We start from the raw sequence: 19,834 nt of genomic DNA on the forward strand, positions 1-19,834 counted from the left end.
TTGGAATCAGGGTTTTCCAACTCCCTTAGATGGATCCTCCATGTCCACCATTCCGGTTAAAGCTCCAGACATTCGCTTTTCGTCCTCTCAGTTTTGTAAACAACACCCTCTCTGCGAGAAGTCAATGATTAGGACTTTTGTGGTAGTGGCTGTATACGCGTGGCCATGTGAGAGCATTTCGAGAGGGAGAGCTAACTCTCCCAACCCTCGGCCGTACCTGGGCATTTATAGTTTTTAAGTGTAATAGAAATAAGGTGTTTAAGTGAAAATCATTTTCAATTTGTAAACAGGCAAATAAAATTATATTTGGATCTGTTATTATTATTATTTTATTGTTACTAATGTATAGATTTTGATAATGGTATTGATTATTAAAGAAAATTACATTCCATTTGATTAATTTTCATTATTACAAACACTTAATTCAATTAGACTTTTATAATTGTCTTTTATAGTTTTGATCTTTATCAATTTTCATTCTTAAATTATATGAAACTTTTAATTGTTTCTACTCTTTACGGAATAATTACAAATTGTTGTTTATATATTCTACAACAAACTATGGTTATTGTTGAATTTGATAGAAAATAAGGTGAAGCTATAATTTATGGATGACCTTTGAGTGATGCTAAAGTGACCTTGAAAACGTCCACTTAATAATTAGGATTCAATGAGGGTTATAAACCAGTGTGAGAAATTAGAACTATGATTTACAGTTAACTTTTAGGGTTAGGAACTAGATTTAGGGTTTTCATCATGAACTAACATCAACTATAATGCCAAAATTCTACTTAGCTAAATGTATGGATGAATTTCGCGCTGAAATCCATGACTCGTTATCTTATATCTGATTGGCTCATTCATAAATTATACACTCGCGGAAAATACTTTATTTTATTGGTGTATTGGTTTGCTTTTTATAGAATTTACCATTTTTATGATTTGAAACTCTTAACCTTATAGCACTACTCATAATTACACAATCCATATATATCTATTATTTTCTTTTGCTTACGGTTTTGCAGTTTAAGAAAATCGTCTCCTAAAATATCTCATAAAAATTTAAGTACAAGAATTATGTCAGTCTATATTTTAGTGGTAGACATTAGTTATGGTGTATTCATGTATACTGTGGATTTCCTATGTTAGTTATAATATTATCAAGATTTTGTGTACAACCTACTGATAGGTAGTAGTGAGCAGGAAAATTGCATTTCAGACATTCTACACTTTGTGGTTGATTTCCTCTTCAAATAATACACTATTAGATTAATTATTCAACGATAAAATGTAAGTATAATTCTGATAAATTTGTAAATTGTTTTTCAACTACAAAAGTAAATATTATTGTAATTTTAATAGTTGAGATCATGAGTCAATTAAAGTTAGACCACTGTGGAAACCTGGAAGCACTGGATGGTTGTTTCGCTATATTGTGGGACTTCTCAGCAGCGCAAATCCAAGATCCCGCCTTTCGAGATTCGAACTCAAGACCCACCGGTCTCGCGTGCGAACGTTTAACCTTTAGACCACTGAGCCGGCATCCAACGGTGTTAATGTCTAATTTCAACCAATTCACGAAATTGAGCGACACATCCACCATTGTTATCAGTGAGTTACTGTTTCACAACAGACCCGGTTGTATTGAGAAATGAAAATACCATTGATTCAACAGACCACTCATACATTTGATAAAACTTTGATAATGATGAATCAGAAAAAATGTCATATCTATCAAAAGTGGTTTAAGATGGATTAAATTCAAATGCTCTATGGTTTACTTTTAAAGTATGAACATATCAATCTGTCATAAAGTTAATATAAATGTCTTATAAGTAATAATTATTTTATACTTTTGGATATATATAATATAGATCATTTTCTTATGTGTACACTATTAATCTGACTTTGTGTATGATAAGTTGTTTTTTGTATAACTCTAATGTGAACAGATATGAGAAATAAAATATAACTAATTATAATAATTATGAATGTAATTTTGACTGATAACTGATAATAGTTCAAGAAATAATTAAACTCAGAAGATACTGGATAATTGTTTTTCTTAGTTTTGGTTAGTTATTGATTGGAAAATATAATTTGACAGGGATTTCACGACATTTCCTAAGTTACAAAACCAATAATAAAGTGATACATTAGCGCGATAAATTTCAAGTAATTTTATCAAACCTAAGCTTGATTTGCCAAAGTGCGAGACTATGCAACGTGATATAATGGTTACAGGTTTTTAGTGGTTGTCTAACTACTATTAGTTCGTGATATGAACCATAAATTTCAGCAACCTCCATAAGAGTCTTTCATTAATAGTTGTATGAAAAAGGAAAAGATTAAACTAGACAAATGAGGACATAGGAAGAAGCAAATTTAGTACGGGAAAACGACATGAATCACATTACCTCGAACCTAAAAATTAATTCAGACTTTATTTCGCACGAAAATATTTCATTTTACGGTCGTATTCCTTGAAATTTATTGTATTATTGTGTCACATGATTCCTATGGTCTCGATATATTATCTAAATAAGCAAAATGTCCGATCATCATAGTTACTACAGACAAGCATCCTTCTACTCAACCGATTGTAAAACTACATATGTAATTACCAAAGCCTACGTTTATCTTATTTCCTTTTCTATTTTATTCGAATTTGTACTTCCTAAACGATTTTTGTGTCAGTTGGCTTGTATAAATGTTCTTATTATAGTGAAGATTTTAATATATTAGTTTATACTACTGAAATATTGTAAGTAGCTCAAAGCTCTTTCATTCGATATTAGTAAAAAACCTTTAATGCATTGAATAATATCAATAGTACTTTAACCAAAAAGTATTCTTTTGTAGATGTATGTGCATTTAAAACATGTACCCACATTCACACAATGTTGAAAAATTATGTAAGGTCGTTGTAAACTAATAATACATCTGAAAGATAGGAAATATTATATAGATCTCTGTATAAACAGCTGCAGTCGGACTCTATCACATTTTGATTATTTTATCATGTTTATAGTAATCTTTTAACAGGAAATCAAAACATATTTATCATGAAATAGGGAAACAAAAATTATTTCATTTGTAAGTACTTTGTATGCATATATATTTATTTATGCAAAGGTTGCTCATTCTCATTTCCGCTTAACTTATGCGTTTGTAAATGCTAAACTTGTGTAACGTTCAACAGTAATAATAATAAAAACTTATGCGTTTTTCAAATAACGATTTCAGTTCAATTCAGAGTCTGGTGGTCAGTATTTGCCTGTAATATTAAGGAATAGTAGTCTTAGGTTTTTAAATTCAGATTACATAAAATTTCTCAAGATAACTTCTATAAAGAACTAATAACAGAGTCAAGAACCACTAAAAACTGAGAAACACTCAATAGGTGCGTAAGCAAACAAATGATTTTCACTCACCAGGCTTAAGGAAAAAGAAAAGCGATTAGCATTAGTAACTTTGTGCAATTTAAAAAGTAGTGTAGCTGTCGTCACTTTAACACCTGTCTTATTTTATGAATTGTCAACCTCTACAATTTACGGAGTTTCTACTAGAACTTTCATGAAGTCATTTGGATAAAAGGAATCGGTACGTGCTAGCTTACTGTTATAGATGTAATCACTTTTTCTTTTTGCCCTTATCGTTTCAGGCTGTTGAATTAAAATTTTAGATAGATATAACTAGTTGGATTGTGTTCATCTGTCGTTTAGATATTCCCATTAACCTTTAGGAGTGTAATTGATCGGTGTCTTTTGACATTCGTACCTGCAGGTATATCCAGCTGACGAGTCCCAAACAGGAACAATGGTGCGTCCTGGATTTCACTGCTAGCCACCACCAATTTCTGCTTGAACTTTTAACTAATAGTTGTAGTTTAAGATAAACACTAGATACTTCTTGTTAAACAAACTTCTTTTTATTGTTTTAGAAGATTTGCATTTTAAATAAACAATGGTAATTAACTTTGTTGAGGTATGACATACATTTCGAGCTTATAATTCTTTGTAATAATAAAATATAGTAATTGTTAAGGAGATAATTATAGATATAATAACCTTGAATAATCGTTTGCTTTTAAACTATGAACTAGAATTGTACTGACAACAAAAATCACGTTTATTTACATATGAGGTACCAATTACTGTAAACATGTAGGATAATGACATCTCACTAAAATACATGTTTCATGGTGCCTTGACTTATCTGAAACTGTGGTGAAAAGTATACAGAATAAAGAACTGTCTCTTAAGGAAATTCTTTGCTAGATTTTATACATCAATCTACAGTTTTAGTGATCATAGATAAGACAGTGGGTCAGATTTACAACAAGTAAAAAATTTCACTTTTTCAACGACGTTATGTAGGAAAACACCTTTTGATGTCTTCCTGTATGGATGCATGTGTATTACTGACACAATGATAGCCTATTTTCTGCTTTCCTTCAAGATTTAGACTACGTTATGTCAAAACGATTAGTTCGAGTAAATCATTTAGAACACAGTTTACTAGTTTGTTGATTGGGTTGTTTAAATTTACCAAAAAGAACTGATTATTTCAAACTACTGTCATATATATGTGATATGTATAAGGCTTTTATTGGTTTGTATTCAAATTACATAAAACACATCTAAGGAAGAATAAATGTAATCTTTATATATTAACTGGTTGAAGATAATGAACAGCAAGCCTTGTAATTAGGTTTCTTACTGGTTTTTACTTATAACACGAAAAATGTGCAGTCTTGTAGGGAATATAACGATTCCTGTATAGTTTAAACCATCTGCTGTTAATGTCACTACGACATGTGTTACTCAGTCTCATGAATTATGCCCAGAGAAAGATAAAGAAAAGGCAAAGATAAAAATAAATCGGGCCAGGAGAGGTAGGTTCCTTTATTCAAAGTAAAAGTAACTTGTACGGGATCATCTTCTTATACTGAAAGGAAAAAACAACCATATTCCTTCCATTTCATGTCTAAAGCTTTCATAAATGCTTTCTCCTTGGTAAAGTATTTTTTCAAAAACTATCTACTACCTATCAGATGAGATGATTTCAAAAATATATTGACAGTAATTTCAATTATGGACTCGTATCACTTAAAAACATGAATGATTGTTTGGTTGTCATCGTTTTAGTTTGAGAATCATTAACAAACGATATTTACAATTCTATATTTAATGAAACTTTTAATTTATTTATTAATTTATAGAAATTTTTTGATTCAAAACGGAATGTGTTTGAAATTTCAAGAAAAAGAGAGCGGCAACACAAAAAAAGAATAAAAAGAATGATTTGATGAATGAATAGTATGTGTTTCACAATAAATTCTTATTACCTATGCTTTTTTCATCTTTTTCTACAGTCCATGTTAAAAAGTATATTAAAAACGAGTATAACAAGGAATCATGTATATACACACAAATGATCTAAACAAATCGTCTATAATGTATGTAGATAATAACGCCTTTTAAATAGAAAAAAAGAAATCAATTCATGATGTTCAGACGTTAAGAGAAATATCAGAAGAACAAAATACAAACAGTAACCAGAACGAAAGAAAGAAAGAAGGAAAGAAAGAAAAAAAGAAAGAAAGAGGGGACAATAAATTCTTTCTACTTTTAGGTAAAAAAAAATGGTTAAATCAAAATATCTTTAACATTTTTCTATGTTCAATTACCTGTAAATTATGTTGACTAACTGTAAAAACTTTATGAATCGGTCATTTACGTTTCTATGTGTAAATGTGAATACACAAATTTGTGTACAAGCGTTAAAAAACTTACAAAAACTTAACAACATAAAACTGATATGTTATTTTTTGTACACTCGATTATTGAAGTTTGTTTTTACTTTTTTTCTACTACATTTGAATTATTTAACCAACAAAGTATTAGTGACATAACAAATGCAGAAAATGCAATACAAATTAACCAGTTTGTTTTAATATATTTGAAGAAAATTGAATTTATCAAAGACATGCGCAAAACTTATTTCTTATTTAAAATCTAAATGGTGGTTTGCATTTATTGACGACCAACTGATTGTGTAAAATTTTAGTGTAGTACAGTTGACTGAATGTTATAAAATGATTTCATTGGTTGAAATCATGAGTCAATTGAAGCTAGACCACCATGGAAAACCTGGAAGCACTGAACGGCCGTTTCGTCCTAGTATGGGACTCCTCAGCAGTGCGCATCCAGTGGTCTGGTGGTTCAGTGCTCGCGCGCCAAACCACTAGGTCCTGGGTTTGGACCTCTCAGGGGGTGAGGTCATGGATGCGCACTGCTGAGGAGTCCCATACTAGGACGAAACGGCCGTTCAGTGCTTCCAGGTTTTCCATGGTGGTCTAGCTTCAATTGACTCATGATTTCAACCAGTAAAATTTCTAAAATCTCCACAATCCCCCTTCTGATAATTAAATGATTTATCATACCATTTTTTTTATTTGTTTATAAAGTGAATATATACAGTAGAAAACTTTGACTATAAAATGTGAGGTATCTTGTTAACAATCTAATCTAATTGGTAACTGTTTGTGGTGGTTAGATTTCCGAAAATTAGGTTGTACCATTAATCTGTTTATTATAATTTGAGACAGTTTTGAACGAATATAGGGTATATGTGGAGATTATAGCATTTTTATAGTTGAATTCATAGAGTAACTTTAGCTAGGCCACTATCAAATACTTGAAAGCAGTGAACAGTGGTTCCATCTTAGTATAGGATTATCCATTTCACAAGTGAATACATAGTTTGTAGACTACTTCAATAAATTTACGATATTGCACGATCATCTTTCATTGCCTGAAGTAAATATCTGTCTGACATCAGTCATGATTGAAACTCCACAAGTTATTTCTTATCACTTTGAACTCATGTGATTACCTCTAAAAATTAGTCTCCACCTACGCGCATCTGGATAGCATCATCGATGAACAAAGAGGATCAGACGTAGAAGTAAAGGTGAGGATTGGTAAAGCAAGAACAGCATTCCTACAGTTGAAGAACATATGGAACTCAAAACAACTGTTAACCATTATCAAAGTGAGAATCTTCAATACGAATGTCAAGGCAGTTCTACTGTACGGAGCTGAAACTTGGAGAACTACAACAACCCTCATCAAGAAGGTGCAAGTTTTTATAAATAGCTGTCTACGCAAGATACTCAACATCCATTGGCCGGATACCATCAGCAACAGCCTTCTGTGGGAGAGAACAAACCAGATTCCAGCTGAAGAAGAAATTAGGAAAAGACAATGGAAATGGATAAGACATACATTACGCAAATCATCAAACTGCATCACGAGGCAAGCCCTAACTTGGAATCCTGAAGGGAAGCGAAAAACAGGAAGGCCAAAGAACGCATTACGTCGGGAATTAGAAGCAGATATGAAAAGGATGAATGACAACTGGAAAGTGCTAAAAAGGATTGCCCAGGACAGGGTTGAATGGAGAGTGCTAGTGGGCAGCCTATGCTCCTTCACGAGGAGCAACAGGCGTAAGTAAGTAAATAAGTGAGAACATATTTTTATTCAAAGTTTACATGTATATGTACGACAATATTTAAAATTAATGTACAGATATATAAAAAACATATTACCTTTCCGAACATTATGTACCGATACTGGTTTATTTCCACAAACTCGAAATCCATAACCATATTCATCTCGTTGAACAATTGTTCGAAATTCTAACGCTACACTTTGATTATTCATTGTTGAATTTGTTAATTTTTCTTTTATATTTTTATTTTGTTTTAGTTCATCAATTTTTTCTCCAATTATTTTGTTATTTTGTTTATCAATATTATGATTGTTTATTTGATTAGTTTTATTAAGATTTGGTTCAAAGTCTTCACATGGTGATGATTCTGCAGTACTATAACGACTAGTTGAACTGTCTTCATCATCATCATCATCATCATCATCACCATTATTACCATTATATTTGTTAACATTATCATGATTACTATTACTGCTATTATTATTATTACAAGAAGGAAGTGAATCTATTGTAGTTTCATTAATTTGCATCACTGTACTATCATTATGAAATTTATTAATTTGTCTTTTAATGATCTCATTTAATTCAACATTTTGATTATTCATATCATCATTTTCATGATTAATTTTTGTGGTTGACGGTAGATTTTCTGTAAAAATTGAATTTTGTTCAATTGAAGATTCAAGATTATTTAATATTTGTGTGGAACTGAGTTTTGAAAAGAAAGAAAAAAAAAAGAAATAAAAAGAAAATGGGAAAAGTCAATAAATTGTTATACAAAGAAATCAATAGGAAGTAGACGTAAAAGTACTTACAAGTTTTGTTGCCTCGTTATATGACGTCATCAGTATATACTTGGAAAAGTCTAACTAATGTTATACTGAAAATGATATTTCTTTACTTATTCACATTCTTTTATCAGTTTTTTCAAGGAATTGTACTTAGTATTATATGATTATGACTGAATACTTCATATTTCATTAGGGATTTAAATATTTTATCATGGATGGTAAATTGATAAAAAAATTTTAATCTCTGAACTTAGTAAATATTCAATGACTAAAGAATATCATGAGTCAATTGAAACTAGACCACCATGGAAAATCTGGAAGCATTGGACGGCTGTTTCGCTATATTGTGGGATTGCTCAGCAGTGCGCATCTATGACTTCACCTCGCAGGATTCGAAAACAGGACCTATCAATTCATTTTATTAGAGCAAACTTTATGCAGATTTTATTCAAGTTTATTTTTTTCTAATATTCTGAAAGACGATTGTCTACTGTTGTATTAAGAAAAGGTATAATCTTGATAAGCAAATTACTTGTATTTTGATATGTATACAACTGTAGATTTGACATTAATAATTGGTTCCTACGATTCATTGTCACCCTGATGAATCACGCAAATTCATTTAGTCGATTGTATAAACATCATTAGGAAACACTTATCTACTATAACGATTTATTTCTTCAAATATTATTGGACAGCTTAAGAAATTGTACTTTAAGCAAAATGAATATTAACTACTTCCGTCTAGATAATTTAAATTAATAGGAAAAAGTGTAGTGAACAAGAACATAAGTGGAGACAATATATTCCAGTACGGTATTACAGAATATCTTAGTAAAATCTGAAAATGATAAAATAAATAGTTCATTTGCAAAATATCCATTAATTGTCTCAAACTTCATTATTCCTGTATTTCCATACCAATTGCTTTCTTTTCCCGTTCTTTTCTGCTCGATCTTCTCGGAAATCCGCTGCCAGACATTTTATTCCTAACTAGCGTTATATACTACTTATATCGATATAAGTAGAACACATCACAAAAGGACTTATCAAACGAAAAGATGAAAGTATTGTGTAGCTCAACCAATTTTTCTATAGAAAATGTTTTGTTTAAATGTCTTAATCGAATAATGAACAAACATTTGCACTCGAATTCTCTAAAGATAGACAGTTTTTCTTTTCATCCTGACTGACGAAATACTCAATCTAAATAGTAAGTTTTGAACTAAACAATAGAATGTGTAGCGTCTTTCTACTATGTATGGAAGTCATTTAATATTTTGCTGAATTATTTTTATTTCACGAACATATATCTTGTTTTAAATAGTTTTATTTAGAAGCCAAATGCATTGTTAAACATTGAGACTTCAAGCTCATTCGTGTCCATGTTGCAAACTAATGGTTATGGATTAAAGAATATTCTTCGCTAAAAAATACAACAGTTTAAATGAGATATTAAATGTCATTTAATCACATATAAACCATGTATAAATGTGACCACTACTATTATTTGCTTTGATTTTATGTATTATTGATAATTTTAAATAACTGGTAACATTCTGGATAGTTTCAGAGATTTAGTATGTAAGTCAAACTAATCGTGGACCCTACACGAAAAAGCAAAACACTCAGTAGCTGCTAAATTCATTTTGTTGCATGTAATGACATTTAGTGGAACGGAGATTTTCATATGTTATACCATTTAATCTAATTAGAGGGATCTATCGAAAGACGAAGGTGGTTTAACTACTTATATCGAATAATAGTAAGTCTAATTTTAATACATTTTTTCTCAAATATCATTTTATAAATCGGTCAACTAAGTTAATATGGAGCGATTATGTGTACACCATATAATTTATCTCTTAGTTTTCAAGTAGCTATTTTAGTTTAATAGCAATTTTTACTGTTATTTTCCACGTATTTGTGATCTGGTTAAGTCGAGTGAATTCAAAATAAGTATGACTGTAACACTGTTTGATATTTTCTTTAAAAGCATTTACACTGACCATGTTAACAATAACCAATTGTTAAGTAAATTAAGAGAAAAAAAGGAATAACAAAGTGAATTCATTTCATCGGGTATATTTTAGTCTTTTCACTGACTCACAAAACTTATCTTGAGTGGTGGTTTCTACATTCAAGTTATGTAGGTGACAAATAAGTGAGACACAGTTCATAATACAGTCAACTATAGGAAAATCATACAAACAATTTGATAAAACAGGATATATTTAAATATATCATGATCAACACAAGATCAGAAGGTTTTAAATTAGACTCTATGTACTATTAAGAAGTCTGAATTCAGAAAGAAATAACTAGCCGATATTCTCTTAAATTTTTAATAATTCTCTCGCGAATATCATCTTATAACAAAAATAATATTATAATCTAATTTACTCATTGATTACAATAAAGGGGTATCAATAATGAGACTAAAAAGATTGTTGGTATGAATGAAGGTTGTTAAAACTAAAAAAATATTTAAATCTTTGAAAAATGTAAAAGATATGAAATGGAATAAATTCACTTCATTCCGTTATATTGATTGTTCTTGATTTACAAAAGGTTGTTCAGTAAACTGTGCCTATAAAATAGTTGATTTGTGTCAAAATAAAATATTTTACCATGGAATTTGATTGAAATCGTTAAACAATTTAAGTTACACAACGAGTGAAAATCTGGAAACACTGAATGGATTTTTCGTACTAATATGGGACTCTTTAGAAGTCTACATCCACGATCCATGAATGCAAGATTTGTGAAAGTATTTGGATTTTATATCATAGAGTGACCTTGAATAAGGTTAGAAATGTAAAATATGAAATGCCGACTCAATAGTAAAAAAGCTAAGCGTTCACCTGGAGGATTAAAGTATCTGAGTGTGATCCCCAGTTGAGTCGAGATTTTACATTTCTAAAAAGTCCCATAGAAAAACCAAGTAACTCTAAAAGTGTTTTCTGGTTTTCAGTGATCGTTTAAATAAGGGTCTTTTGTGATGTAAATTTCAACTACCCTTTTATAAGTAAATCATTCAATTTTTTTTTTCAAGATTCTTCAATCCAGATGTTGAATTTTTTATGTACAGGTGGAGTAAACGATGAAAACAGAAAAAAATCCATAGTTTTATGTTTTTCACTAGTTAGATAACGGTTTATAATTATAGAGTTACTAAACATGAATTTTCTCCTGGTGATCGACTGGATCATGAAGACGTCAATGTCTGAAGGGAAGCACGGGATATAATGGACATCTAGGATGCAGTTGGACGATCTAGACTTCGCAGATGATCTGGCCCTTTTATCCCAAACGCAACAACAAATGCAGGAGAAGACGACCAGTGTAGCAGCAGCCTCAGCAGCAGTAGGTCTCAATATACACAAAGGGAAAAGCAAGATTCTCCGATACAACACAGAATGCACCAATCCAATCACAATTGACGGAGAAGATTTGGAAGATGTATAAACCTTTACATATTTAGGCAGCATAAATGATGAACACTGTGGATCTGATGCAGATGTGAAGGCGCGGATCGGCAAAGCAAGAGCAGCATTTTGCAATTGGAGAACATCTGGAACTCAAAGCAACTGTCAACCAACACAAAGATCAGAATTCACAATACAAATGTCAAGACAGTTCTACTGTATGGGGCAGAAACCTGGAGAACTACGAAGGCCATCATCCAGAAAATACAGGTGTTTATTAACAGTTGTCTACGCAAAATACTTCAGATCCGTTGGCCGGACACTATTAGCAACAACGTACTGTGGGAGAGAACAAAGTAGATTCCAACGGAGGAAGAAATCAGGAAGAAGCGCTGGAAGTGGATAGGACACACATTGAGGAAAGCACCCAACCGCGTCACAAGACAAGCCCCCACATTGAATCCTCAAGGCCAAAGGAAAAGAGGAAGATCAATGAACACATTACGTCGAGAAATGACGACAGACATGAGAAGAATGAACAACAATCGGATAGAACTAGAAAAGAAGGCCCAGGACAGAGTAGGTTGGAGAATGCTGCTCGGTAGCCTATGCTCCATTGGGAGTAACAGGTGTAAGTAAGTAGACGCACTGAAAATGCACAAATTGATGATGTTGATTCAAATGAACACCTTTCATTATGTTATCATAATTTCTTCTGGATATTTTATGTTATGAATATCAATGCCTATTTTATTGTTTTGAATAAATCAATTTCATTATCATGACATTAATATCAATAAATTGATTCATGACTAGTTTTGTGAATTTTCTTATGTAACTTAGGAAATGTTGAATATGTCTGACGGATCCAAATTGATAGTTTACAGAGAAAAATATTCCTATGTATAAGCAAATAAATTTTAATTGATAAATAAATGAAAATCAAATATATATTTTTTGGAATGTTTTAACAACCAAAAGGTTGAATTCAAGTACATTCATTTTAACTGGTTTAAATGTAGGACTAGTAAAACCATTCCCTAAAGAAACAAAAAGCTTGTGACTTAAGGCTGTATCGAGGCAATCTGTATAGGATGCACATATGCCAACATGTGACTGATCAATTACAGTCCTAAATAACAATGGAAAGATACAAGTAAAACAACACCAAGTGAATTTAGAAATAAGTTCGGTTTAATTGTTAAGTTTTATGCATTTCTTTCATTCCAAGCAAATAAAAATCACTTGTGAATGATTACTCTTTAGTAGTCATATTCATTGCTAATTACCAAACAATTATGTGATTGTTAATTATAAGGTCTAATATAATGCTGTCTTAGTAAAATTATAATCAAAAGCTTCTAAAGTGATTGATACCGATCATATGGAATAGCTAATAAGAATGATAATAAGTCAGTAATTTTTATCTTTGTTAACTGTTCATTAACTGTTATTTACTTCATTATTCAGATATTTCATTATGTCTTCAATTCTCCTGGTATATTTATATATTTCAAATTATACCCAGAAAGAAAAGTGGTTACAAAAACATTTCAGATTAGAGGGAGACGGATACATACATAACAAACTACTTAGCTACATTTATGCATTAATATTTTATTTGTTTTAAGATTTAAGATGTAAAAAAAGAACATTACATTGTTGGCTTGGAAAAATAAATCTTATATTTAACATTGAAACATTACACAAGTCCTTTTCTATTCACCCGACTTCTTTGATAATATTGACGTTATTAATGTTAAAAAATTTTAAGAAAATGTATTCTCTATTTTTATTCATGAATATAGAGAAATGTAGAAGAGTCTATTGACTATAGTTTTACAAATAATAGTCACAAAATTAAACTAACTAGTCAAAAATAAAATTTACCATCGTCATTAGTCGACATGGTTATAAGAAGATACCTAATGTGCTTAGTTGACTTAGAATGTTTACACACACACCTTAGGAGTTGATGTAGTAGTTGCGACAAAAGAAAAGATTCTTTCTTCTCTAAATAAGTTAAGTTGAATGGTATGATACGCAAGACATTTGTAGATTTACAAATGAAATAGTCAATTCTAGTAATTCGAAATGTTGAATGTCAAAAATAATCTATAATTTTGGTCACAAGTATCTTTTAGTGATGTCTATTGTAAGAAGATGAAGAACGGTAGGAAATAAAGTAGTATAGTTAGTGACTAAATTAAATCTTCTATAGTTTTAATCCCTTGTTAAAACTAATGATGACTTCTACTTACTTATCGAAACCTAGGTATACAATTCCAACTATGTATGTTGTGGCAGTAACATTGGTAATTGACGACATAAAGAAGTAAAAAGAGAGAAAGACCATAATCATTTAGAATTTTAAAAGCTACTTTAAGTCACGTTTTTTTCTTCTTTTCAACACTTATCATGAAAGAGATTCTTCTACACAAAGAAAATATAGTGCAAAGATAATCATCAGTTTAGAAGCTATAAATAATCACAAGTCACTGGATATTTGTAACGAACTAATTTGTGACTTCTTAACAATCTTCAATTAAGAATTCTTTAGAAGTTTAACTCCAGACCTTAATATCTTGTATCGAAAATGTTTTATGAATTTACATTTTTAGCTGTATTTGACTGATGATATATCTAAACGAAGTGATGCATGAGTAACATGCTCTTTGTACTACGTTAATCTGTGATGACAGCTATAAAAATCTTCACCATACGTAACGAAATATTTGTTACATGTATTTTCTAGCTTAAAACAAAGTTTAAATGGTAAGAATTAGAGATTGAGCATACCAACCTGCGAAACCTATAAATTTCATCACTAGTTGAACAAGAAGGGAGAGATCTTAAGCTAACAAAACGAACTAAGCTTTACAAACGTGTCAAAGATTAAAGTTGTTACGTTAACGAAGAATATGTTTGTAAAATCGATAGTTATCATGTTTGATTATATTTCCTTGAAAAAGATTAGACCAGATTATCTAGCGAAACGTTGAATTTACTTCACATTTAATCGCTAAGATTTTACAAATACACTCTTCCTGAATGTTTTTACATCAACTCGGTGCCCAAATACTGTGAAACTATCTGTTCAAATTTAGATGAAAGCTTTTACGGTTGTTGGTTGGAAATTGGATTTCATCTGTTCATAACTACTAATCGATTTCCCTTAATAGATAGTTATGTAACAGTCGATGTAATATGGGTATTGCTTTCATTTTTGTTATTAAGATAATGCTGAACAATCTCACTAAGCTTTATCACTCCGGTTGATCTTTATTCACTTAAATGAATTGTCCTCAGTTAGAACGATTAAGAATCGTTAATCAACTTGATGTTGCTAATATTCTTACAAAAGCACACAGCCAATAAGTTTATACAATTATTAAGCAGTGGGTTGAATGAATTTAACTAATATTAATTAACCATATCCATTAGGTTGATAGAAAAAGCAGGATTTCAACATGTTTCGGTGTCAATGCTCAGTCATATAAGAATACTTAGTTTTTAATATAGGGTTGCCCAATAAAATGTAGATGTCACAGGTACCAAGATTATTTATCCACCTGTGTGATGTGAGTGGTGATTTCTGGCAATGAAGTAACTTCTGGATGCCATATTAAAAGAAACAACAAGTCAAATTAATATGTATCCTCCAAACACTGAACTATATTTGGCTTGTAATAAGCATATTCAAATTTAATTACTAACATGAAAATGTATCTGACTATCGGTTATCAATAGAATTTACTTTCTGTTTGAATAATGCTTATTTAGCCACGTTAAACCCTATGAGCTGAATAGTTATTTTGTTAGGCTTTTGTTATCAGATTGGAGAATACAAACAATAAGGAAATTTTTTTTGATTGAGATCATGAACCGATTGATGTTAGACCATCACAATTGAAAACCTGGAAGCACTGGACGGCCGTTTCGTCCTATTGTGGGACTCCTCCACAATAGGACGAAACGGCCGTCCAGTGCTTCCAGGTTTTCAATTGTGATGGTCTAACATCAATCGGTTCATGATCTCAATCAAAAACTTAATAATCTCCACAACCTATATACTAATAAGGAAATTATTACGAAAAGACTTATTCAATTGTCAAGTCAAACATATGTATCTGAGTAACAAGGATTGTAAGCAATGATAGATGGTGGCTAGCGGTGGAATCCAGCTGACGAGTCCCAAATAGGAAGAAACGCATGTGCTGGATTACACTGCTAGCCACCATAAATGTTTGCTTATAATACATCTTAATTGTAAAATGAAAAGTTAAAAAAGTTGATAGTCTAAGACAAGAATATGAATATCAGTTATTACCTACAACAAGAATAGATGGACAAATAAATCAATGTATATAAAGAAAATTCAAGTATCAATTATTCAAATCTCCTGTCTTTGAATATGCTATTTACCTAACTATTATCATTGCTGATAGTTGTCATAGTAACTATTTGGTTACCTAGAATTATTTAACAGAGCAAGATTATTTTCTAACCATAATAATAAAAGGATTTTGGAGTTTTGTTCTCTGAGCTGGATAGTTTAGTCATGGAGCTTTCATCGTTCTTCTGAACAAACTTCAGGTTTGTGCTGATGTCGTTTAGAAAGCTCCACGAGCAAACCATCCAGTTCGGAAAACAAAACTTCATCAAAATCATCCATCTGAGCTACAAATCTTCACCTCAATAAAAGTATTAAATAGACTTTTAATTACCTATAGTATATAACAAATTATTTTCTAAAAACATTACATTATTTGGAATTAAATAAATATTTAACTACATGTCAAGTACTAAGATGGAGAAAATAGATGCTTAATATAAATATTTATCAAAATTTGAAAAAAAAAAATAGTGTGACAGATAGTTGACGCCAAGTAATTAAAAGACATTAGATAGAAAAATGATATATTATCTATTTGAAATGATCTCAGAGATTGGAATTTCAATAATTGAAACATTTCATCCTGTTAACTAGTTCAAATTTTAAAACAAATTAGATACCAAAAGGGGTTTTGTGGAGATTGTAGTAATTTAAACAGTTGAGATCATGAGTCAATTGAAGCTTGACCACCATGGAAAACCTGGAAGCACTGGACGGCCGTCTCGTCCTACTGTGGGACTCCTCAGCAGCGCACATCCACGATCCCGCCTCGCGGGATTCAAACCCAGGAACTATCAGTCCCGCGCCAGGCGCTTAACCAACTAGACCATTGAGCCGGCATCCGACGGTGTTAATGTCTAACTTCAACTAATCCATGAAATTGAGAGCCTGGAGTGAGACCGATAGGTCCTAGGTTTGAATCCCGCGAGGCGGGGCCGTGGATACGCACTGCTGAGGAGTCCCACAATAGGGCGAAACGGCCATCCAGTAATTCCAGGTCTTCCATGGTGGTCTAGCTTCAATTGACTCATGATCTCGACTGTTTAAATTACAAATTAGATAATTAAATAATTTCTAATTAAAAGGGAAAATAACTAACGAATTAAAGGAAACTAATAAGAAGGAAATTTCACAAATTAATCATATTGATCGATCTTTCTTCTTTATAATATAATATATTTTGACAAGTTCTTTTGTTTATAGGTAAGGTTTTCACTATAGATCAACTTCACCCAAATAACCATGAAAAATCAGATAGAATCAAACAAATATTATGCTTTAGAATATGATTCGTTAGCACTAATTACTCTATGAGTTTATGGATCGAACCGACTACCTTCAGAACTGATGACATGATATCTATAAACTATTTAGTCAAAAACTAGTTAATATTTCATTGCCATCACACAATGTTATTAGTAATATCTCCCATACAGCCTATATAGTTGAACTTCACTGGAGTTTTACCTCACTTTTTTAAATTGATCTTTAACTGAAGCTAGTTAGTGATGAAACCATTTCTAAGTTGAACTATCTCTGCAAACTTACTATCTTATTGATAATTTTATTTACTTATGAAGGGGTCTTGTGGAGATTCATTCAGTTAGCTAGTGATATTTATCACAGACTACCATTTATCGACTTGAGATTCTGACCGAAAGTAAGTAGGGACGCACCATTCAGAAGTTTCATACTAAGACAAAAGAGTTGTTAAATTTTTGCTTATTTTCTGAGACCAGCCTGTGAAAGACATCCACGACAGACATTTTGTTAATCAAAGACGTACTTTAAGAGTTAACTGATTGACAAATATATTGATCGATATTTGTTATCTAATAGTGGCTGGAGTAATAAGCAACCAACATGAGTATTATCATAAAATAATCAAAGAATAATTACATATATAAACCAAATATTTAAGTCCATTATTTGCTCGTCTACCATGGTGATTTACAATCCGACAAAAAACAATTTCTCATAGGCTTCTAATGGATGTTTATCTACTTATTTTGTATATTTATTAGCATGTTAATTTGCAGATATATGTATTGTAACTTAAAATTACCTAAATGACAATTTCTTTAAAAAATATATTATGCTGTTAACAAGCTAGAAAAAACGGTTCATTATTATTGCGTTGCAACTATACGGTTAGTTGAATTGTATATCCATATTTCTAGAAAAATCCAACATTCTCAACTTAACATATATTTATTTAAGGCTACGGTAAAAGAAATAATACAATAATTTAATAGACAATAAAGAAAGAAGTTAATGATAGTTTATATCACATACGCAATTATCATTACCAATACTAATGCAGTTATTAAGACTATCTGAAGACAGTTCACGTTGAGAAAAAAATAAATTTAGCTGAACAATCATAGAAAATCAAAGTACACTAGACAGATTTTGTGTTTCTAGCTTGAAACTCCTCAGGAATGGCAATTTTATAACGATGTTATATCCGACGTTGACTAAATCAATGGTTACTTCCGGGATTAATTGATGGACTTTTATTGTATATATTATTATTATAAAATCATCAACTAACTAGATTATATATATATATTCTTTTTATCATAAGCTTTCGACTAAACTATTAGCTATTGTTGTATAATTTACTATTCCTAATCTGTTGCCAGTTTATTATTCACAGTCTCCTCAACACAGAGACACTTTTGACTTGATCATATATAATTGTTATTTTTCGTTTTATGGTGTGATTATGTTGTTGGGTATATCTGTATATAAACTACTTATGCTTGAAATATAGTATTCGCATAATGGAGTCTGATTACTGTGTTCCGAACTCAATGAACATATCCAAGATGAGAAGCTAGAGAATCAAGGATCAATAAAGATTGAGCAGGGGATCAAGGCTACTAGTATTGGTTAGGGTGTCATTTGTTGACTCAGGGAAAAAGACATTGGTTATTTTGTCACATGATATTAGTGAGCAAACATATGTCATGAATAACCTCACTAAGGTTTAAACTCAGAAGTTCCAAGCCTTTAGAGAATCTGTACCTTGGTCGGATAATTGATTATTTAAAAAAATGGCTGACTCTTCTTAAAACAATACCAAATGTACATAATGAGAACAAACTTTTAGTTGCAAATTAAGTCATTAAAATGTGGGGACTATTAGGCAGTGAAAATTTACCCAATATAAAAATACCAACAACAACAACATAATGTATTGATGCTTGTTTCTACATACAATGTAAATTATAAGACAAATTACATCATGTTCAAGCAGTTGACTAATAAAATGCACACTATTCATTTCCCTAATTATACTTAGTTGAAATGTCACAAACTTTTCACCATATATGATATGGTGTAACCGAGAAACAGCTATGAAATATGCATAAATTAATCTTTTACGAATTTTTAATTAAAAACTACTATTATTATTATCATCATCATCATTGTTCAATTGGATTAGATAGTTTAAGTACCATTTTAGTCTTAAATATTAATGAAGATAACTATCAATACTAATAATAACTGAATTGAAATTGGAAATTACTTGAAACAATATCTCATTACTATGTAATGGTAATTTCGATAATATCGAATTGAATACTTTGAATTGATCCTTAATTGTTTTTATTATTTCGGTTCAATATGAATTGATTTAAACTAATTAACCGATTTTTATTCTAAAGATCTCCAACTTGCCTAATTTCGATTTT

General features: G+C 30.9%; 1 protein-coding gene across 1 annotated transcript in view; it reads right to left on the bottom strand.

Moving 5' to 3' along the window:
- Positions 1-19,834, bottom strand: part of MS3_00001669 (uncharacterized protein) — a 153,542-nt gene that overhangs the window by 82,265 nt on the left and 51,443 nt on the right. Inside the window, exon 2 of the mRNA XM_051209139.1 lies at positions 7,616-8,226. Coding sequence (XP_051074568.1) covers positions 7,616-8,226 — 611 coding nt within the window. The remainder of the gene's footprint in view (positions 1-7,615; positions 8,227-19,834) is intronic.

This window comes from Schistosoma haematobium, chromosome 1, assembly GCF_000699445.3.
Source record: "Schistosoma haematobium chromosome 1, whole genome shotgun sequence".
NCBI classification, from domain to species: domain Eukaryota; kingdom Metazoa; phylum Platyhelminthes; class Trematoda; order Strigeidida; family Schistosomatidae; genus Schistosoma; species Schistosoma haematobium.